The following is a 21,783-nucleotide window of genomic DNA, read 5'->3' on the forward strand; positions in this document are numbered from 1 at the left end:
TAGCGGATCAATTTGTGTGCGCAAACGGTATGCGTGTGTACACAACGACGACCGCGTGTGTAAACGACTCTATGTATTAATATTATTATCTCCTCCGGTTATTATTATTATTATTATTAGTATAAATATTATAACTCGAGCGGTGGCGGCGGGTGTGTATAATATTATATGGGCATTGCGCATTACACGTGGTTTGAATTTTCTATCTCATTACACACTTTATTACACACACAAGCTATATCAGGGAGGGTTTTCCTTTTGTTTTTTCGCTTATTGTCTCATTCGTCCGCATGATACCCACCAAACAAAAGGCCATGCGTACGCCTGTGCGTATATTATGATACTATTTTTTTTTTATCTAATAATACTATACACGTTTAGTTTTTCGCGTTCTCTTGAAAAAAATCACTATTATTAATATTACCTTGTTATTATAAAATACGTATCACCCCCAAGAATAGTCTTTTAAAACAATACGAATAATATATTATAGGTACATATATTGTTGGACTTTTTAATTATTTTTCCAATGCGCATATCTTTGCAGATTTAAATGTTTCAACTATCAATGTATTTCCCTATAAAAGTGCATATTTCAACTTGGGATTACTTTTTATAGTTTTCAAATCGATACGATATTTATTTAAATCACGTTTGTACGATTAAATCAAATTCAAACAAAAATTGATCGATTATGTAAACACCTAAGGCGATGAAGGTACACTTTCTATTTTTATTAATTTGAATGTTTGAAATGCATGGTTTATAATTCGCTTTTTTTTATCGTCAATTTTTATGTCCTATATAGGTAGTTATTACCTACAACGTATTGAAATTGAAACGAGCTGGTTCTTAAAATTAAATTTTTTATACACACATTGTATTTTTGATGAATCACGGTCGTATATACACTGCAAGCGAGATTTTTTCCACGAGAATGGTGTCTTTAATTCTACATAGTTAACTTCATCCGAAATCGCCTCTGTTTTATTTTGTAGTTCATATGCTTAAAAAAATTATAAAATATACGAATGTACTGCCGCTTTTAATGAATATCCGGTCCGTACATATGTATAAGGTTTTCCCATATTATATTATATAAAATATATTATAATTAATATATATGCGCGTTTCTACGAAAATTAAAACGAAATATTGCCATCATTGACGATGACTGGTGTACCTGCTACTTGAGTCTTCTTACGGTCAAGTACCTCCCAAAATATGCTACTAACCATATACGCTTAAGAAAAAAAAAACAATGATAATAATAATTATTTTACGCTAAATGAAATCGTGTTATTTTTTTGTTTTAAATGTAGGTATATACTTAAACATAAATCAACTCCGTGTAATTTTAAGATTCGGTCAACCGTCATCAACGCAGCAGTAGGTGTAATACATTTACCAGATGCGTACAAAAAAAAGTTCACAATTAATTTTCAATTACTATCCCATTAAAAAAAGCCAACTAATTTATACTTAAAACGATTCGTTTTAAGAAAGCACGAATTCTAACCAAGTAGCACGTCACACTATATCTTCCAGAATTATTATTTATTAAATTCATATTATAAATACCAAAGGGGAGAGAGGATTTCTAGGTGGTTTCGTATAACAATATTACATGGCAGACATATTAGATACATGGATACACCCAACGAATCCGTAGGTATATACGATTAAACGCACAGGTGAAAATCCCATTTAAATTACTTAAAAAACGTCTAACGTTGATGTTTATATTCTATATAGGTATTATGGTACCTACAATATGAATCCTCTCCGTTATACCCCACCAATGAAGTGCAAAAGGGCGAGTTGAGATGGTTCGGATTGGAATGGTGGAAGAAAACATACACATAATATCAAACAAAAAACCGTGACTTAAACCTAACCAGATACTTGTAGATAGCCGGAACAGGTGGGCTGTAGTCAATGGTTGGTGAGGGGGTGGGTAGGTCTCAATTGTTTTTCCTCGCGGTGAAGGAGTGCGAGCAACGATTACTAATAATAATAATACGCAAGTGTACATAATATATAGTCATAATCGGATCTGGGTATAGACAATAGGTAATCATAATCATTAGCCGACCATGAAGATTTCGTTGGACGACTTCGAAACCAGTGTTTATCCCGCGCCCTAAGTAGTTAATAACACAGGCCGATGTGTCCAAAAACAAAAATAAAGGACGGGAGGAGACCACAAAGGAAAACATAGACGTCAGAGTCTATGTAGAAGGAGTAGAAGGATGATAGACTCTCCAATTAAATTTGCATACAATGTGTATGTGTGTTTCCCTTATGGTGTTGTTCTCCCGTAGATAATGCGATAATATTATTTTGTTATACGAAATTCGTGTGTGCGCGAGCTCGCGCGCGCATGTATACGGTGCAAAGTTAATTACACGCCGGCAAACTTATACGCATATAGCAGGTACCACGTTTACATAATATTATATTATATAGTTTGTGCGTGCAAGAGGCACAGGCAGCATACCACCCGATTGTGTTGTCGAAAGCAACATATCATATATATATATATATATATATTACGACATTACGTAGGCACTAGGCACATATACACACACATCGATAATTACTACTATACTTATATTATATACCACGAGGTGGTATCCACCTCGACCGTTATTATAAATATGGTTGGCCGCTCAGCCGAATACCGACGATGGCGTACGGAAAAAGGTATGACAAGTATTTGTCTAGCAAAAAACCGCAGAGACGACGCGTGTCATGTATTACAATTATATGACGTCGCTAATGGGAGGTTGAATTAGATCATTATTCTCCAAATCTATGTAATAATAATATTACGTACCCATCACTTATTTGCTATCAGGCAACGCGCGAGTAGTCACAAAATTATAATCGTATTAATGAATTATAAATTATATGTTACGCATATACTTTCGACGATCTCTCTCATTCTTTGCCCCATGTATATTATTTCTCATCAATCGATTTCAACTTCACATGCAATGAGTCAATATATTTAGTGTGGTTGTGGATGCTGATACCTAGGTATATGTACATATCATAATTAGACTAAATTACTAAAATCTCAAATTTGTTGATCATTATTGTTCTCCTAGACTGTAAGTGATTGGATACTTATATAGATCTTGCTATTAATATAGCGTATATTGGTATCATATAAAATGTTCAATAATTGTTCAACTATTAAATTTTCATATACCGTTAATACCATTATACGCTATATTAGTTATACAAGCATAAAATTCAAGATTATTTAACTATTTAGGTATTTATCTTTAATTTGACTTAAAATCGGTTATAAATTAAAATATTATAATATTATGATGTAAAACCTTGTAGTATAACCCATGGGTTAAGTACATGGTTCTACAAGTTAAAAATTTGAAATAATTACGTGCACGCAGATACATTTACATAGTAAATCGTTTAATGGTCTATACATATTTTATAAAATGTATTGCTATATAGTGCTGCGCATAAAAATAGTACCTACGTAATTCTATTGTCTACCAATAGGGGTAATTAACAATATTACAATTTATGTTTATAATTATTAAAAACGTTAAAAAAATAATAATAATAAGAAGAAAAGAATTAAGGTGGGCCATTTTTGGATAATCGAGGGTTACTAGTTACTAGGTACTATATAAAGTAAACCACAAATTAAAAAGTTAATAAATTTGACTAATTCAACGCCCAAACTTACGTTACGTGATTGGACACTATTTATCAAAATATATACCATATTATAATGTATATTGCATAAAAGAACTGAAAAAAAAAATACATCGCATGATAATCGTATACTGAAAACGAGAGCAAAGTATTTAACTTACACTAAATAAAACCTGTACATAACTAAACAAATTTTACCGATCAGCAACGCGCGGCGGCGTATACAATATATTTTTCAAACGCAATCCTCGTGAACGTTGTTTAAAGGACGTGATTTAAAAATTCCAAGACGATAAAACGGAAACAACTGCCTGTGTATAATAGTAAAGTACAAGAGAAAATCATTTCAGGAATAAACCCGTACATGTACATGGTACACGCGCGACTATATATATTTAAAAATAATTTTCGATATCTGATCAAGCGCGCACACGCGTTACATGCATAAATCGTTTAATAATAAGAACAAGACTTGGAGTAATAAAAATTACAAATTAAAAAAGTAACCGTATAATAATACAACACGAAGCCTCGTGTATGTGGGCGTCCGGATGTAAGGATATATAAAGTTATTAAAAGTCCCGAGGATCACGGGCCGGATAAGACACACACACGTGTACCTGTACATAATATGATAAGTAGTTAAATGTATATACATATCGACAACATACAGTAATAATACTATACATGTACCTAATATACACGTATATAATAAAATAGTGAGTATATATATCGACGAGAAGAAGTCGCCGAGGTGGCATATATACATATTATAATATATGTGTATATATACATATTATAATATATGTATATATATATATATATATATATATATAATATATATATACTAATAGAGGATTGGAGAGCTTGCGGAGGCGCTCGCGGTGGTGGTAGTGGGGCTCTGTCAGGTTGTCGGTACCTTTGAGACCACACACCTCTGCCTTCCAATTAGAAGGTGCCGGTCCGGCCACTCCTTTAGGCCGCCGCCGACAACAAACGCGCCGGCAAATCGTACGGATTTTGTTTTGCTCCTATCCCCTTATACACAATATAGATACAAATATATATATATATATATATATATAAGTACACCAATATAATATACCTATAAGTACTAAAGTATATATATATATATGTGTGTGCACTCTGTCGTCTTATATTATGCTCATTACTCAATGACCACCGCGGCCGCCGCAACTGCATCAGCCTCCGGCCGATTTGCAGGCACAAAACGATATAGGTGTAATAAGAGGAGGAAACAGACTAGTTTTTCATTGACCCCTCTCCCACCCTGATTTGTGTGATATGCTGTAATATGAAATAAAATTTAAATTAGTATCCCACGTATAATAATAATATCCAATATACCTCACTCTCATTGGTGTTTTCCACCTTATGTTAGGTGGGGGAGGACGCAAGGATAATATATACGTGTGCAGGGCGAAACTCAAGTTTTGAGAAGGTCTTAAAAAAGGTAAGACAACTAATGCGTTTATTCAGCTAATTTAATAGGGTGAGTCGTGAGTGTAGCTCCAATCCCAACATGGAGACATTTTTTGTACAAACAGTTTTTTATAATATTATATTATTTTCAGAAGTTTTATTTCATTCAAAATTCGTTATCAGTTAGAAACTATTATTATACAAATCACGATGACCCAGTTCATACGAAAGCGTTCCGACTATATTTTAAATTAAATAAGAGAATCCTAGCAAGGATTTATTAGTCCCATTTGTCTACCTATACTAACACGGTAATTTGATCGACAGCTATAATTAGCAGTAGATCGTATATATTATACATATATGATGTATTGATATGTATTAATTTACTATAAATGTATAATAGGTCTAGACATGCATATCCATGCATATACCTAACCGATCGTAGTAGTTAAAATTATGATTAGAATTTATTTTTTGGCGTAAAAATAATATGAAAAAAATACATAAGATAAGAATTATACAGTATATTATTATTATACGAAGATAAAATATGTAGATTTTTAGTAATTCGATATATAGTAATAATAATCACTATAACATTGAGCCTACGCTCATTTCCTACGACCCCCTTGCACTATTTTTATTTTATTTTTTTTATTCCTATAATTTATTACATTATTTGTTTTGAAAATCGGTAATAATTACTATCTTAGGTTCCTATATATATTACACATCATCAAAAAAGTTGTATTTGACCACCCTGATTTCTCTCTTAAATTGTTGACAATATGCTTTAAACAAATATAATGTTAATACGTTTTATATTTAAAATAATTTTTTAACGCAAACATATATAAATAAAATACATACCTACATAAATCGTGGCATCGCACATGTACATATCACGGTGAAAATTATCATTAATTTTTAACGTAAGTTATAGCATATTATTAATATAAATTATATAGGTAATATATACGTTTGCAGATTAGCGCGGGAATGTAAATGTAATAATAGTCATAGGTATTATTTGTTTTTCCCAATGACGAAACATGAAAGTTTTTTTTTGTAGCTCTTGTTTTTAGCCTTGTTAAAGCAACTAGATTTCTTGACTATACGCCAATTAAATTATTTTAGTATCAAACGACGACGATTAGAAGAGTAGATAAATAGCGAATTAATCTTAACCCACAAGTATATATATATATATATATGTCACGCGAGAATAAATCGTTCGGGGCAGAAAAAAAAAATACAAAAAAAAATCATTTTGAATAAAACAAAGACACGCAGCAACAATGTTTAACAAACTTTTTCGATTTTCTCGATTGGGTATGAATGTTGCAGGGTGGGTAACCGAATCAGAGATCTAGATCGAACGTGATTTCTACGAGAAAAAACCGCCGCCGCCGACACACGTACCCGTCGTCTGGGCGGTGGTGGTAAAACCGTTTACGTTGGATATGCGCATTCAAAAATAAAAGCCACAAAACGGGTACACGCGATCTCTGTGGAGGCTGCGGCTGCGGCTGCGGCTACTGGGGGTGGACGGAAAGACTTCCGCTGCGGCGAGAAATCAATCTCTGAGCAGCGTATACGTTAGGTGCACGGTCCCTGCACTGAATGATTATGATAATAATAATAAACGACGAGCGATAGCAGCAGTGTTATAGTACGTGCGCGGGAAAAACCGGATAACTGGCGTGTGGGAAAAATGCGACTGACCGACCGCACCGACTTGGCCACCGCAATAGCGTAGTATAACAACAACAGTAATAACATAATAGTAATAGTAATAATAGCAATAATAACGATAATTTAATGTTATAATATTATTATAATGACAGCAGCATCCGTTTGGTTCGTGCCCGCGTCTTTTTCTACTACAAGCTATTATTATTATTATTATTATTACCGGTCGATAATCAAATTCACACGGTGCTGCAGGTAAGGTACCAGCCATCACTACAGGTCGACTAGGACGTTATTTCACGTGCTATTAACCACCGCACAACTCGAGATGATACAGCGGCGGCTACCGGTCATCTCCGACTCAATATACCTCTAATAATAATAATAGTAAGACGTAAGTTATAATAATATTGCCATCACCCATTTTCAGCGGGCGCCTTCTCATCCTATTTATACCTCGCTGACCACAATTCGTCCACACGCGCACCACCGGACTTTCCTACAATATGTATACGAGAATAAAGCGTAATTTCGGTCGATTCAGTAAACGTGCACGTTTTAGATGTATAATTTTATCTCGATTCATATCGAAAATTATATAATATTACAGTCCCCGTTGGCTGCGCACAGTCGTTGTTCCACACAGAAGACATTATTGAAGTCTTCATCGTTTTACGAATAAAAGGATACCTATCTCATTCCATTAACAGCTTCGCCATTTTATTACTACTTTTGCTGTTTTTTTTTTTTAAATTTTTTTTTGGCTACCAGCGCTGTCGCGGTTATCGTACTAACGTGAAACCAATGCGCGCGCCGAGGTCAATCGATTCGCAATGACTTCACTGCACCACACTGATAATCGCGTCTTTTCCCGTCACGTCGTAAGTCGAAACTGTTGTACGCATAGCGCGTGATTTTACATAGATACTTGAAATATTGTATAACATTATACAATCGTCTAAGCGCAGTTAATATTTTTTGTACCACACGACCACACCAACCATCCATAATGCTGCACTAGTGACAATATTTGGTGCCTACTGCCTACACAGTTTTGGCGCTACTACAATATTTGTCATGAATAAAACTAGGTAATGATTTGACGATACCACATTACCACGTTGTGTTTGTTGTACCGTAAAGCAGGGAGGTTTATGGTTTAAAATAGGATTCAAAACCGTTTCCGGTTACTGGGTTTTAAACAGATAACGCGCGCATTAAAATTATTTTATTCTTGTTTCGACATATTTTTTTCACACGAACATTGTAATATTACGGCAACAAATATTGAATAAACTGCTATAATAAAAGTCGGAATATTCGTCAAACAATAAATAAATAAAATAAAACAACTGAAAACATTATATTGTCAAATGATATTTTTAGACACCATATAATTATTTGATAAATCAATATCGAGAATAAGTGCACAAAAATTAATTTTAACAATATGACCATTGACCACTGATGCATATTATATTTTGCAACATTTTTACTGGCTAATAATAAATAATTATTTTCTTAACTTTAACACCTAATACAATAATATGATACCTATTCAATTTATATTAGTACGTTAAATTATCTAAATGATTTTCCGTTTTATTATAAATAATTATTAAACTGTTGAAAAAGAAATGCCAATTCACAGTGTATTTTACCTAGAGAAATCAGTGGGTATTATCTTCAATAATCGTTGATAAGTACATTTACATACATCAATATGCACAAACGTTTTGTGTCACATTGATAAAAGTATTTATTTAAACAACAAAAATGCAAAAAAAAACCTTATTCCAAATGTAGCAAAAAAGAATGTAATAAATGTAATTGATACTTATTATAGGTGCCTAGTATTTATTAACAACGAATTCCTTTAAACAGATTTGTAAAAGTCTTTTTTCTCTTCTTTAAATTAACGTTGTTGATTTGGATTTCAATTATTTTAAAAACGGCCACAAGATACGCGTTTAAGATTTCAATTGGTTTTCTTTTTATTTACCTCATCGCATCAGTGGGAATTACGCGTAATGGAACAATATTCAACACAATATAAACGCCAACGTCGCCGAACGACATAAATTTCACTGTTGGGCCGGTGACGAGGGGTTAAAGTTTGGAGGGATATATAACCATCACGGCCGTATAGAAACAGATTTGTTTTTATTACCCTCGGTTTGTTGGCAGAGGGAGATGACGACGACGGGATCCGCACACGAGAGGATTTATTAAGCTAAAATCCATTGACGTCCCCTTCGCCACGCGCGTTACGGTATACGAGAAAACGGTTTATTAAACGTTTGTTTTAACAGAGTCGACAACAGTAATAGTAATAATAATTATCACGACCAGAGAGCACGGAACATTATGTAGGTACATTAAACGAAAAAAATAAAACTCTGAAATATACGACTTGTATGCGCTAAAAATACATAAATAAGTTAAACAAAAAATTGTACAGTAGGTCTATTTAATTTATTTTAATGTTTTTTACATATTTACGCGGCAAAAATTTAAAATAATGAATACATAACATAACATAAAATGCCAAAGTTCAAAATTGACAGCCGTTATATTACTTGTTAAAGTATTATAACCTAACCTAACCTTATTATATAGTACATAATTATGCACTATTAAAACGTCTATAATATACTGAAAATTAATTGTAAGCGAAATCTCATGTAGTCGTGTTTCGAAAAACAAATAATCTAAAATAAATGATCTCAACAACTGTTGTCCAATTTGTTTATGACCAAATAGTCTTGTGACTAGGTTGTTCATTCAGTACATTAAATTTTATAAAATGTGGTTATATTTTATATTATATGCACCGAAGTATCATAATTTTACGCAACATTAAAACAATACATTTTAAACTGTTGAAACCCACCTGACAAATGCTTTTCTCTAAATTACCAAACGTATTTAGGTATATGATATTCGTAAAATTTAAAATTCAATATATTCACTGATTGCATAGAAAATGTGTAAGCCTATAAATTACCACAAAACATGTTCATCGATATGTCGATCGTAAGTCCAATCAACCATCGAGTATATTATGTATATTACGTAAAATGTACCTAATGCGGTAAAGATGATAATATACCGATATACGGAAAAAAAGCTTTGTTTTAATTTACTTTTGATTGACGAAATATAGTGTAATAATGTTAAACTTTTTGTTCAAAAATCAATATTCATAATATATACGTATATGAAAAATACCCTAAGAAATTGTGTTCTGCTTTACGATGAGATTGACACATTATTCGCGTGTCGGTTATAATTTGCTGTCGGCTGCTTAGTGAGGGAAAATCGATAATACACGCTACTGTATAATAAATTAATAAACAAGGTAATATTATAATATGCTCACAAACATCCCGTGCGAGTTTAGGATCGTTGAATGTTCCTATGTAGGTATTATGCCCATAGCTCATTTATTCAAGGTCTAGATTTTCTATTGAGTTTATACATTTTTTTACTACCGCGGTAGGACTGAATAAACTAGGGATACAATTTTATATGTCATACCGCTTTAAGATTTCTGTGATTATCTATTAACATTGAAATAAATAATAAAGCTATATGTATATGTTACGTTAAAAATGCTAGGATATTGTAATCTTACACATATACATTCTAAATTTTAGAAAAAATAATGGTCAGTATAACTATCATATATTGCTATAACTCTACACTAATATTCTACTATGATTTTGGGGTATAATAGAACACTATATTTAAATGTTTCCGGGGTGCTAAAAAAATCCGTGCCATCATTTTTAGCACGTTATACAAAACTTGTATTACCTCATATACCTGTCATCGTTCAGATTCGTATGAATATCATGGAATGCAAATTATGCTAAGTAAAAGTCAAAATTAAAGATAGAAAAAGAGTTGGATCAGAAATAGTTATTTATTAATTTTCTATAAAATATGTTTTATGTAAAATGAAACCACCGTTCCGCTGTACTTAACGTTATGTTACATATTACCGTTGTCATCGTAATTCGTAATAATAATGTCGTGGCTGTTTGATATAGGTATGTAGTTTTATAATGACAACGCAGTGCGTTAATAAAATATCTTTTAAGCCAAGGTACCTATGTATCATCATCATATATATATATATATATATATATATATATATATATTATGTATGTTTATTACAAAATTTAGTCATTGGATCGTCTTTAAGGACTGCAGAGAGTCCAGAGAGGTGATGGTATAAAAAAACCAGCACCACGTACAATATACATACAAGTTAGGTAGGTGTACATAAACCATTGCGGTGGAGGGTGGTCCGTATGCAGGTATTACAGTGCCTAATAGAAAACGGTGCTGAAAAAGTAAAATTTGAATCACAAGACCATATAAATTAGAGACGACAATAAGTAGACCAGAGATATGGAAACCCGAAGCGCTGCGCGGCGGGCCGTCAGAGGGAAACATCTGCTCTGTGTCCACCTCGCCGTAATATAATTAAATTTCCCGTATAATATTATTGCTGGCTGTTATTATTTTCTCCATTCTACGTTATTAATACGTCATATACAAATAAATGTTTTAATTATACACGGGGTCCAGAGTTTAGGCGTTATTTATTGTTGTTATATTACACTCGGCGGTGTGCGGCGCAACACATATATTAATATACGCAACGATATAGCGTACATATTTTGTATTAACCTTCTATAATGACGACAACGACGGCTATACATAGGTAGTCAGCTATATTATTCTATATATTGTTCCACGCGAGCCTAAAGAAAACCGACGGCCGCGGGTACCTCAACTACGGGGTGGTCCGTGAAGGGCGGCCGCGGGACGTCAGAAGGGCGGTTTTATTACTCACCTAAACAATATTTATGTGTTTGCGTGCAACGTGTGTGTGTGTGTGTGTGCGCGTGTGTGTGTGTGTGTGTGTACGTGTGTGTGTGTGTGTGTGTACGTGTGTGTGTGTACGTGTGCAGTGTAAGCGCGATCGCTCGGTGTTCGAGTGCGTTGTATATAGCGGACGATCGATCGATCGTTTGAAGATTTTTGTTTTCCCTGCACCCCTTTTATATTATAATACCTATATTATGCTTATATTATATACAATATTATAACACATGCATTATTATTTCGCACCGGCCAAGTATTCGAGTACAATATATGATTCGCGATGCATTCGTTTGCGGAATCGGCGAACAATAAATAATGAAACTGGGCGCCCCCCTTTCGGGGTGGTGGTTGAAAATTGGTAAGATGCATACAATTAAGCCTTGAAAAACACCCGGTCGTCTACGCACTACGCCCTCCGTCTTTGTAAAGATTTTCCCACCAATAGATAATTTAGATATTCAAGTATATAGAGTGCTGATGATGTCGATTCGCGAGCGTGTTCGTCCGTAATTGTCCCGGAAAAATAATAAAATTGTAAAATTGCTCATACAGTTGTTATCATCATATTTGTAAGATATGATGTAAAAGATATATATTTATATTTATATGTATATATATATAATTTATTGGGTACTTATTATAATTATTTTATTCGCTTCTTATATACATTTTAATGATATTACAGTAATATTCATTAGTACACATAATTATTATAAACGATGGAAGTTGATATACACGTGATTTATTTTGAAACTCTAAGCAAGGCAAAACTATTATTGGTTGTAAACTATAAAATATTGATTTTAGGGTCCTCATTATTTTCGTTCCGAAAGATATATAAATTAGGTATCTACGTTTAAATTGTACGTGTTATGTGTTAATGAAAAAAAATTAAAATAGACATTTGCCACTGATTACAGAACATATACATATATAAAACTGATATTATGGTATCAGAAAGTAGGTATAATTCGTATAAATGTATATAAATATGAGAATGATACTTATATTTATTTATAACTAGATTATAAAAAAATTATGACAATCCAATTAACTAACAGAGTACAGTGGATTTTTCTCATATGTATTTAATACTATTAAAATGTAACATAATTATTGCACTAATAAAGTAATACGATATTTAAAAGTTTTAGTACAAACAAATTGTTGACGCATTTACTGATTTTTTATTAATATCTAGAAAATTCTCATTTCCAGACCGACACCTTAGCCCTTGTCATGATGAAAGTAATAGTTTTATATTTCGGTCTCAGATCTGAAATTCTATTTTTGGCCGTATTATAATATACCTAATAGAGTTAGATTGGGTTTTCCTGATGTTTTCTCAACTAGATATATATACATGTTCATTTATTTTCATACAAAATATAATTCAGTTTTTTAGTCGACCATACATATTATAATCAGTATTGAAATAAGTGTGCTTGCAGTTTTATTGCATTAAAATTCCAAAAATTAAAGAAATCTATTATAAAGAAACTCTTATACCTCATAGATGAATTTTAATGTTGATTTCCCAAAGTTGTTGTTACCACTTTAAATCTTTTTTGTCTTATAAAAAATAGTTTCCCAGCTTATTGAAAAACGTTCAAAGACAAATTTAAATGGTAATTAAAATCATGAAAATTTAAATTTAAATGTTTTTAAAAGGCAAAAAATGTAAATTTAAGTAGGTACTATTAAATGGATATATAGTCTAAAAGGCATAAATGAAAAACAGTCTAAAATAATTTACAAACGCTAAATACTTAATAGGAACTGACGTATGAAGGTATAACAACTTATTTCTCATAATTTAAAATTGGTAGGTACGCAAAATATTTTCTTTATATTTATATATTTTTAAAAAAACCCGACAAATTGAGTACTGGGAGCGCATATAATGCCTGTAAAATGAAAAAGAAAAATATGCTTTTTTTAATCTACAATATTTCAACTTGATTGGGTTATTTTTTGTACATCAAAGAAAGTATAAATTTGGGCCCATGGGATTGTATTATAATACGTCAAGTAGCATGTATTGTTTATCAAAATTATTAGTATTATATGTATTAATTGTCAATCCTTGTTAAAATAATACAATCATAATCGCACAAATACTCATCGTTTAGTTTTAGGCATTTTAGCTTTACTACGTGTAGTATCAACCTAAAGTAATTAAATACATAATAATTCTAAAATTAATATTTAAATAAGTATACAATTATCCGTTGTCAAAAGTATTTTCCGTAGCCTGTGGGTGTCAAGCATTCACTTTTAATAAATACCATAAAGTTACAGTGATGATACCGTCGGATGTCAAAATATATTATGTCCTAATTTCGACAAAAACTAATTATCAAATGGCTGATAACTTTTTCGTGGCGGAGCAAATACATGAAAGAGTGGAATTGAAAAATTTCTCTCAAACTATGTTATTATCTACTTATACAAAATAATATCATGTGTAATATTTATTTATTTATTTTACCACGCACCTAATCCGACAACTGAAATTTAATAGCACCTACTACCATTGATGAATTTTTTTAGCATTTGTTACATTAGATTCATCGTCACAAATTATTGCGTCCGTTCTATTATTATTTTTCATCTACCTATTCCGTAATTATTTCAGTCTTAAGACATATCCCGCAGAGTTCCGGCTACATATATTTCTATATATAATATATTATGTATATATCACAATCGACTTTAATAATATTTCTCTAAGTATTATGATTCATAAAAATCGAATTTAGGGCTAGAAGTTTTTGAGTTATAAATATTTGAAGTTTAGATTGGCAGAGTGGTGTGATACGGGGTTACCCCGCAAAATGTTTGTCCACTACTCCGCTTGTCTAAACTTTAAATACATATAACTCATAAACTACTCGTCCTAAATTCGATTTTTATGAATCAAAATACTTAGAAAAATATTCTACTTTGAAATATGAAATTAAAACTCTGTGTTGTTATTCAAAAAAGTAAAAAATTTAAAAAATGAGAAGGATAAAAATATAATTTTTTAATGAAAACGTTGGATTTTTAACAACTTGAAACCATGTATAAAAATATTTTGAAAGAAGTAAATACTTTTCGAGATAATTAGTGTACCCTCTTAAAAGAATCACCCTGTATATTCACATAGGTATAACGCACGGAACGTTAATTTTATTTCGGTACAGTAATAATATTATTACAATGTAGCGCATCAAATTCGTTTGGCGACCGTCTATTCAATGATGTCCCCCCCACGCATGAAATAAATGTATGAAAACCCTGCCAACTGCCAAGACTGCGCTTAAATCCAAAATCGGAATGAAATAGTTTTGTGAAAATATTCAAGGCATTGCACTTACCGGCTCCGGACGGATCGCCGTGCAGTTGATTGAACGTCTTGCTGGTCATCTGGAACAGCGCATCCAGCGGTGACGAGTTATCGTTGTTCTTGCCGGCCGATTGCTGCTTCCTGGCGGCGGCCGCTGACGACGACGACGGGTTTGACTGGGTGCAACTCGCTATTTCCGGGCTCGTGCAACACTCGCTTCCGTCCGTGCTGGACCGGCCGCTGGTGCACGTGGACGTCTCGTAGTCGGCAGATTTTGGTCGGTGCTGGTGGTGATGTTGGTGCTGGTGCTGCTGGTGATGGTGATGGTGTTGCTGCTGCTGCAGGTGCTGTATGAACAGCGAGTGCGGAAACAAGGCACCGACCACGGGCTGTCGGTGAGCGGGAGGTGGAGGAGGTGGCGGTGGATGCACGAACGAGCTGCACGGCGGCTGATACTCCTCAGCCCAGGGTCTGACGATCTTGGCCACGTCGTCGGCACCTGTGGCCGACGGTTGTTTGCCACCCGCCGACGACGGTTCGTGGCTAAGTATGTCGGCGATGCTGAATGACTTGACGCCGGCCGCGGGCTGTGCTTCCTCGGTAACGGACGACGAACCGGGAATGGTCCGGCCAACTTGCTGCGTGGTCGTCGTCATCGTCATCATGTCGACACGACCGGACGCCGGGCAGCCGTCCAGCTGCAGCGGTAGTGGAGGCGGCGACAACAACAACTGATGATGCTGCTGCTGCTGCCTGTGCGCCCGACGTTTGGGTGCATAGCTCTTGCGATCGCTAATGCCATAGCTCACCTTGTCGATCTGCACCGTGCCCAACTTCTTCAGCGGTTCGAAGTAATCGGAACCGCCGCCGGACGACGACGTGTCGGACCCATGACCGCCGCCGTCATCGTGCAGCCGGGCATAACACTCGGCCGACGCTGGTGGCGACGGCCTGCCGACGCTTATGTCGTCCGTGTCGTCGGGCACCGGACTCCGGGGCGATCGGCACCTAGAGGCCGCGGCGTAACCGCTCAGATCGGTCGGGTAACCGCCGTAGTAACAACTCTTGTTGTTGTTGTTGGTGGTGGTGGTGCGCAACAGTGCTATGGATTTCATGCTATCCGCGACCGGAGTCATCAACAGCACATGTCCTGAACGCGACCGGCGCCGTAAGTACTCCCGAACTTGGAAAACACGAGAATTCAATGAACCCGGTAATATTGTACTATCGCAGTCACCGGATAAATTATTATAAAACCGTTGTTGTAAATCGCGTATAATACACGCAGCGACGTCACGGAACCCGCGAACAATAATTATAAATAAATCGCGAAAACGAAACCGAACTGGAGTGGCGAAACTATAATATTATGGTATTTGATAATAATATCTATTATTATAGACAAATATTGTGTGCGGCGACGGCGGCATCGGCGGAGCGCGACGAGAGCGTGCGTGTACAACGCGATCGGTGCGCACTGACGGCGAGTCCACTGAGTATTAATCCGTCGGCGGCGGCGGCTGTCGGTAGTCGCGCTGCGGCGGCACCGTCGTCTTCGGTGGCGGCGCGGGACGGCGGGGAACGACGGCTCCGGCTGTGGGACGCGGCAGCTACGGTGCGACCGACCAATCGGTGAGCTCGGCACCGCCCATACGCCCGTCCGCTCCGACGAACACTCCGCCGTCTTAACCCTTTAATTACGCCTCCTTTGTCGGCTCGGCGGACGTCGCGACGCACACACAGACGCCGACATCGACACCAACGGCGGCGGCCCTCTCCTCTTTTAGACACTAAATTATGTTTTCTTTATCGCGACCGCTGCCGCGTTAACCATCACACGATGCCAGGTCGATTCATCTCGGACGTAATTTATTAGCGCGACACGGCTATCCCCCCTCCCCTCCATGACCGCTCGTCGACGCGTTGGACGGCCACCGCGGCCGGTCCGATCGCTCTCGCCGTATTCTACTCGCGCGCCTATAACTCGCGGCTCGCTCGCCCGCCACGAGTTCTCTCTTTTCGTTTAAAATATTATCCCCGCGCACACGCGGCAGCGTTATAAAAATAATAATACCTAATCATTACTATTATTATTATTATTATTACACGCGCGCGCGCATTCACAACGCGTTTCTGAATAATATTATTATATTATTATACATTGTACTTATATATTATATAGGTACACGCAGCTCCAGTATTATGTGTGTGCCTATCGTGACGCTAACTGGGTGGCCTAACGAGTATTAGTCGTCGTCGTCCTTACGCGGTGTCGGCCCACCGACAAGGTTTTATAATTTTCATAATAATTATTCCGATGACGTAGTTATATATATATATACGACCGCGACGCCGCCGCCGGACCATTTCCGTTATGATAACGATTTTGATATTAGGTTTATCTATATTATACGATTTGCGGCTGCAGAACGAGGAATATCTATTTTACTTAATTTATTGGAGTTGTGTGCGCTTATTAATGTTTGCGCAGGGCAGTAACATTATAACACGTGGCCGTTATATATATATATGCATATTATTTAGACGACTGAGCGCGTCCGTCCGTATTCATTTCGGTCACATGATGCGTATTATATAATATTATATAGGCTCTAAAATAGATGAAAAAATTCAATGAAATAGAGCCCGTCTCGACGACAAAATACAATAATTCATAATATATTATAATTATATATCAATTACTATATAATAACCGCATAACAAGAGAGTGATGGCATATATAGATTCTCCCGTGATGCACATATTATATTTATACAATATTTAATATAATAATATTAGTACCTAGGTGCTGCCACCGTTTTATTAATAAATATTATGCAATATGCACGATGATATATTTATCCTGCACTGTCATATTTATTGTCTCCACCTTAAAAATGCGTATTATAACATAGCATTTTTATGGTCAGCAGATCACGTGTAGCTTCGTTAGTTTAAAAAATAGAATGAATACAATAATCATAAGATAGTTTTACTCATGAAAAATGCATTTTATATTATATTTATTAATTTTATCTACTTTAAGCTTGGTCTTGGTGTCAAGAGCCGCATGTGGCCCTGATCAGAGCTCATTATAAAATATAGAATCATAAAATTGGTCCAATATAATAGGTATAAGGCGTGTTCTCTTCTCGTCCTTATAATAATATTATTATGTATTTCTAAATCGGGGTGGCCTACAGCGATATCTTTGTTTTACACATACCTGGAGCAGCAGCGTACCTATATTATAATATTGGTTTTATGAACCTAGAAATATAATTTTATAAATTATAATAATAGCTAGGTACCTAATATCAAAAAAAAAAAAAAATTACCTGTATATACAATAAAATTTTATACTTCCCATAATAAACAGGTGGTTATTATACTATATACTTTAATATTATTATATTAATATATATATTATTTATTTGGAACGACTTAATAAATGCACTGCATAAGAGCACCTACTCTGCTTTAAAATTAAATTTAAAATTTAAAAATTTAAAAAAAAAGCAATCTCTCAAAAGTCAAGACTTACGAATGTTACGAATTTACGATATTCGTGTATTTAGAAATACCTACGGCGACAGCCCACTGCGAGTAGACGCGCTTCGAAAAGGGAAGATCGCTAGCTATTATTTTTTTTTTTCATAGAACTGCTGTGCTATATATGCAGCTTTATTAATTGTTCCGTTTTCGCGTAGCTGCCGTAGCTTGTCAGATCTGTTTTTGCGGCCGTCAAAGTATTTACAATCACATTACATATTTTATTTGACATGCGTGTGTATTTCGGACAGCATAATATTCATTGCTGTCCATAACAATATCTTATAATAGTTAAATTAATAATTATAATAAAATATAGCCAGATAAAAAAATAAAAAAGAACTGAATATTTAAAAACGTTTGCAGTCTAAAACTTTAGTTCAATCAACGAAGCCGTGCAGGTCTATGATTGTAGAAGATATCAAAATGTAATTTTGAAAAAAAATCATATACATTTAAATTATGAAAATATTAAATTTTATATTACATTTACCAATTGGTTCGAAATCACTTCCTGGAAAAAATATAAAGTGATTATATTTATGTTGCTTCGAAGTGATTTATCAAAGACAACAAATATTTTTGTAAACTTTCATGATGAGATCCACTCCAAAATATTACCATCATACCTATATTTGATAATAAATAATAATATATAGTGTTTGGTTTATTATAAAATAATTATAGATTACATTAAAAGACATTCTCATTGGTTTTCTGTGAATGTTGTTTGTTCACCTAGTCGAAACACAAAATCATCAATTTCGCATTTCATAAAGACTATATATATATAGAATTACGTGGGATTCGTACGCGGATGCGATTTACTTACAAATTATACCTATAGGTATATTATTGTATACAATAACTATATTATTTTAATAAGTAGATAATAATTTATAGTTGTAGTAATTGTGGCACTACGATAGTTGATTGTAAAGATTGTAGATCGTATAGTTACATCTATCTATATATATATATATATATATATATATATACAGATTCTTATTGTTATTGCCTATTGTTATTGTATTATTATTTATTGTTATAATAAATTATACACAGTACAATTTTACTATATAATATTATAATTTATAATACTTATTATTTGGAACAATAACAAAACATGTTATATCTTAAGATAAATAATATAGAAAATAGTTAACAGAGGTCGTGACGCGCAAAAAAAAAAACATTAAATGTTGGATTTATTTTTAGTGGTTTTACATAAAATAAAATTATATACATACCTACTGCATTTCCCATCATATATAGAACACCTTTCGGAGAACAATGTTTGTTTCGAACAGTATTTGTTTTACATATCCCATTATATTTCCTATTTATTTTAATTTTGATTATATAGACTCACTTTAATTTTCTTAATCAAATGCAAAATCAAGTTTACCCCTATTGGCTGCTTAATGAATATATATATTCGCTTTGTATTATACTTGTTACAGTAAAACAATCATGATTGTACAATACTGATTTTGATGAAATCTGACACACACTGCAGTCCGCTGCAGGTACCCATAGAAAACTATTTACTGCGCACAACATGGTGATGTGCGAAGGTTGAATGACGGTCCAGCAAATACACACACCTTTCAGTAATTCGCGTAGTAATATAAGCAATATGATATTTTTCGAAAATCATATCGTATTTTAAACATACTATTTATTTGTGTCCCAAGCGCGTATTTATAAATGTGTAAACACCATAATCTACACTCTGCAGCTGTATATATTTATAGAAATTGTACGTTGATTAATCAATATTAATCGTAATCGGCTTGAGAGATGTAATTTCAACTCCACCGATTCCGGTGAAGTTCCAAAAACATCATGTATTTCTAATAAGTCCAAAAAATTTTCTGTCCTTTAATGTTATGCATGCTGTAATCAATTATTTTATTGCCGGTTTATCCAGAACATATTTGAGGGGGAGCTACTTCCTCTGGACTGTTTTTTTGAGAGATATAATAAGTCTACGATTTATTTGTTTATCATTTTATCATGAAAATTGAAATAAATCAGTAACATTTTATGAAGTCTAACAATTTGCGTTTTTTATATGGTTCAAACATTCTGAAAAATATTTAATTCGGACTATATCCTTGGGCAAGTGTTGAAGGGAAAAATCGATAAGCAACCTCCTGAGAAGAAAGTATGAATACGCCGCTATGCATTGTAGTCTTTGCGTCTGCCATTCATCTATAGAAAACAGTAAACACTATTATATATTAAGATCATCATGTCTTTTGCGCTGCAGGTTGGTCGATGTTTATATATAACTTTTAATACGTTTTTTTAGTTACATTAGCGTATTATCATTTGCTCATCATGGTTACATATTATTATCATTTCTTATTCTGATGAAAGCCTAAATAATATTTATAGAACTATCAAAAAAAAATCTTTTTGATACCTTCGTATTCGAAAGACATATCCTATGTGTTTCGCAGAAGAATATTATTGAATAGGTTACTTAACTTATTTTCCTGAATGTTTTAAAAGTCTTGTACAGAAATTATTATTCGTTAAAATGTATGCAGTTCGAAGCATTCCTCCATTCCAGTTTATCTGAAGTTTTTTTAAAAAGAATACATAAAACAAAAGAATTCGTTCAAACAATCACAGCAGACCACAATAACAATGGAATATAAAATAGGTAATGCTGCGCATATAATTTTAATTAACATAACTTTTTTAAATGTCCATAAACGTTTTGAATCGATATACTTGATAGTGATAAATGATAACAAATATAATATATGTAACTACTATACCTATATAAATATTTAATAACTAATAAGTAATAACATTGATTTTAAATACTTATGCATTTAGAATAACAAGTAAGTTTAATATATTAAATTTAAATTAATATTCAAAAAATTTGACGTCATAATATATAGAATATAGCTGATAATGTCTATACAAAGTACAAACAAAGCACATGATGAAGGTGTATACATTATTGTCGAGGAACAATATTTTACATTTTTACCTGCCATCTGCACACTGATCCGATTCGACGCACGCCTACAATATTCTCCTTTTAGTGTCCATTCATTAAATATCTTTTATATGCGGAAGTATAATATATATTTCCTTTTTGCTCTACTGTTTAGCGTTCAAAAAACTATATACATAATAATTCCCTG

General features: G+C 33.9%; 1 protein-coding gene across 1 annotated transcript in view; it reads right to left on the reverse strand.

Annotated features, from left to right (window-relative positions):
- Positions 1 to 16,569, reverse strand: part of LOC107163509 (uncharacterized) — a 54,258-nt gene extending 37,689 nt beyond the window's left edge. Inside the window, exon 1 of the mRNA XM_015510972.2 lies at positions 15,093 to 16,569. Coding sequence (XP_015366458.2) covers positions 15,093 to 16,197 — 1,105 coding nt within the window. The 5' untranslated portion in view covers positions 16,198 to 16,569. The remainder of the gene's footprint in view (positions 1 to 15,092) is intronic.
- Between the last annotated feature and the right edge of the window lie 5,214 nt (positions 16,570 to 21,783).

This window comes from Diuraphis noxia, unplaced genomic scaffold (assembly GCF_037042655.1).
Source record: "Diuraphis noxia isolate RWA-SAM2 unplaced genomic scaffold, SU_Dnox_SAM2 contig0005, whole genome shotgun sequence".
NCBI classification, from domain to species: Eukaryota; Metazoa; Arthropoda; class Insecta; order Hemiptera; family Aphididae; genus Diuraphis; species Diuraphis noxia.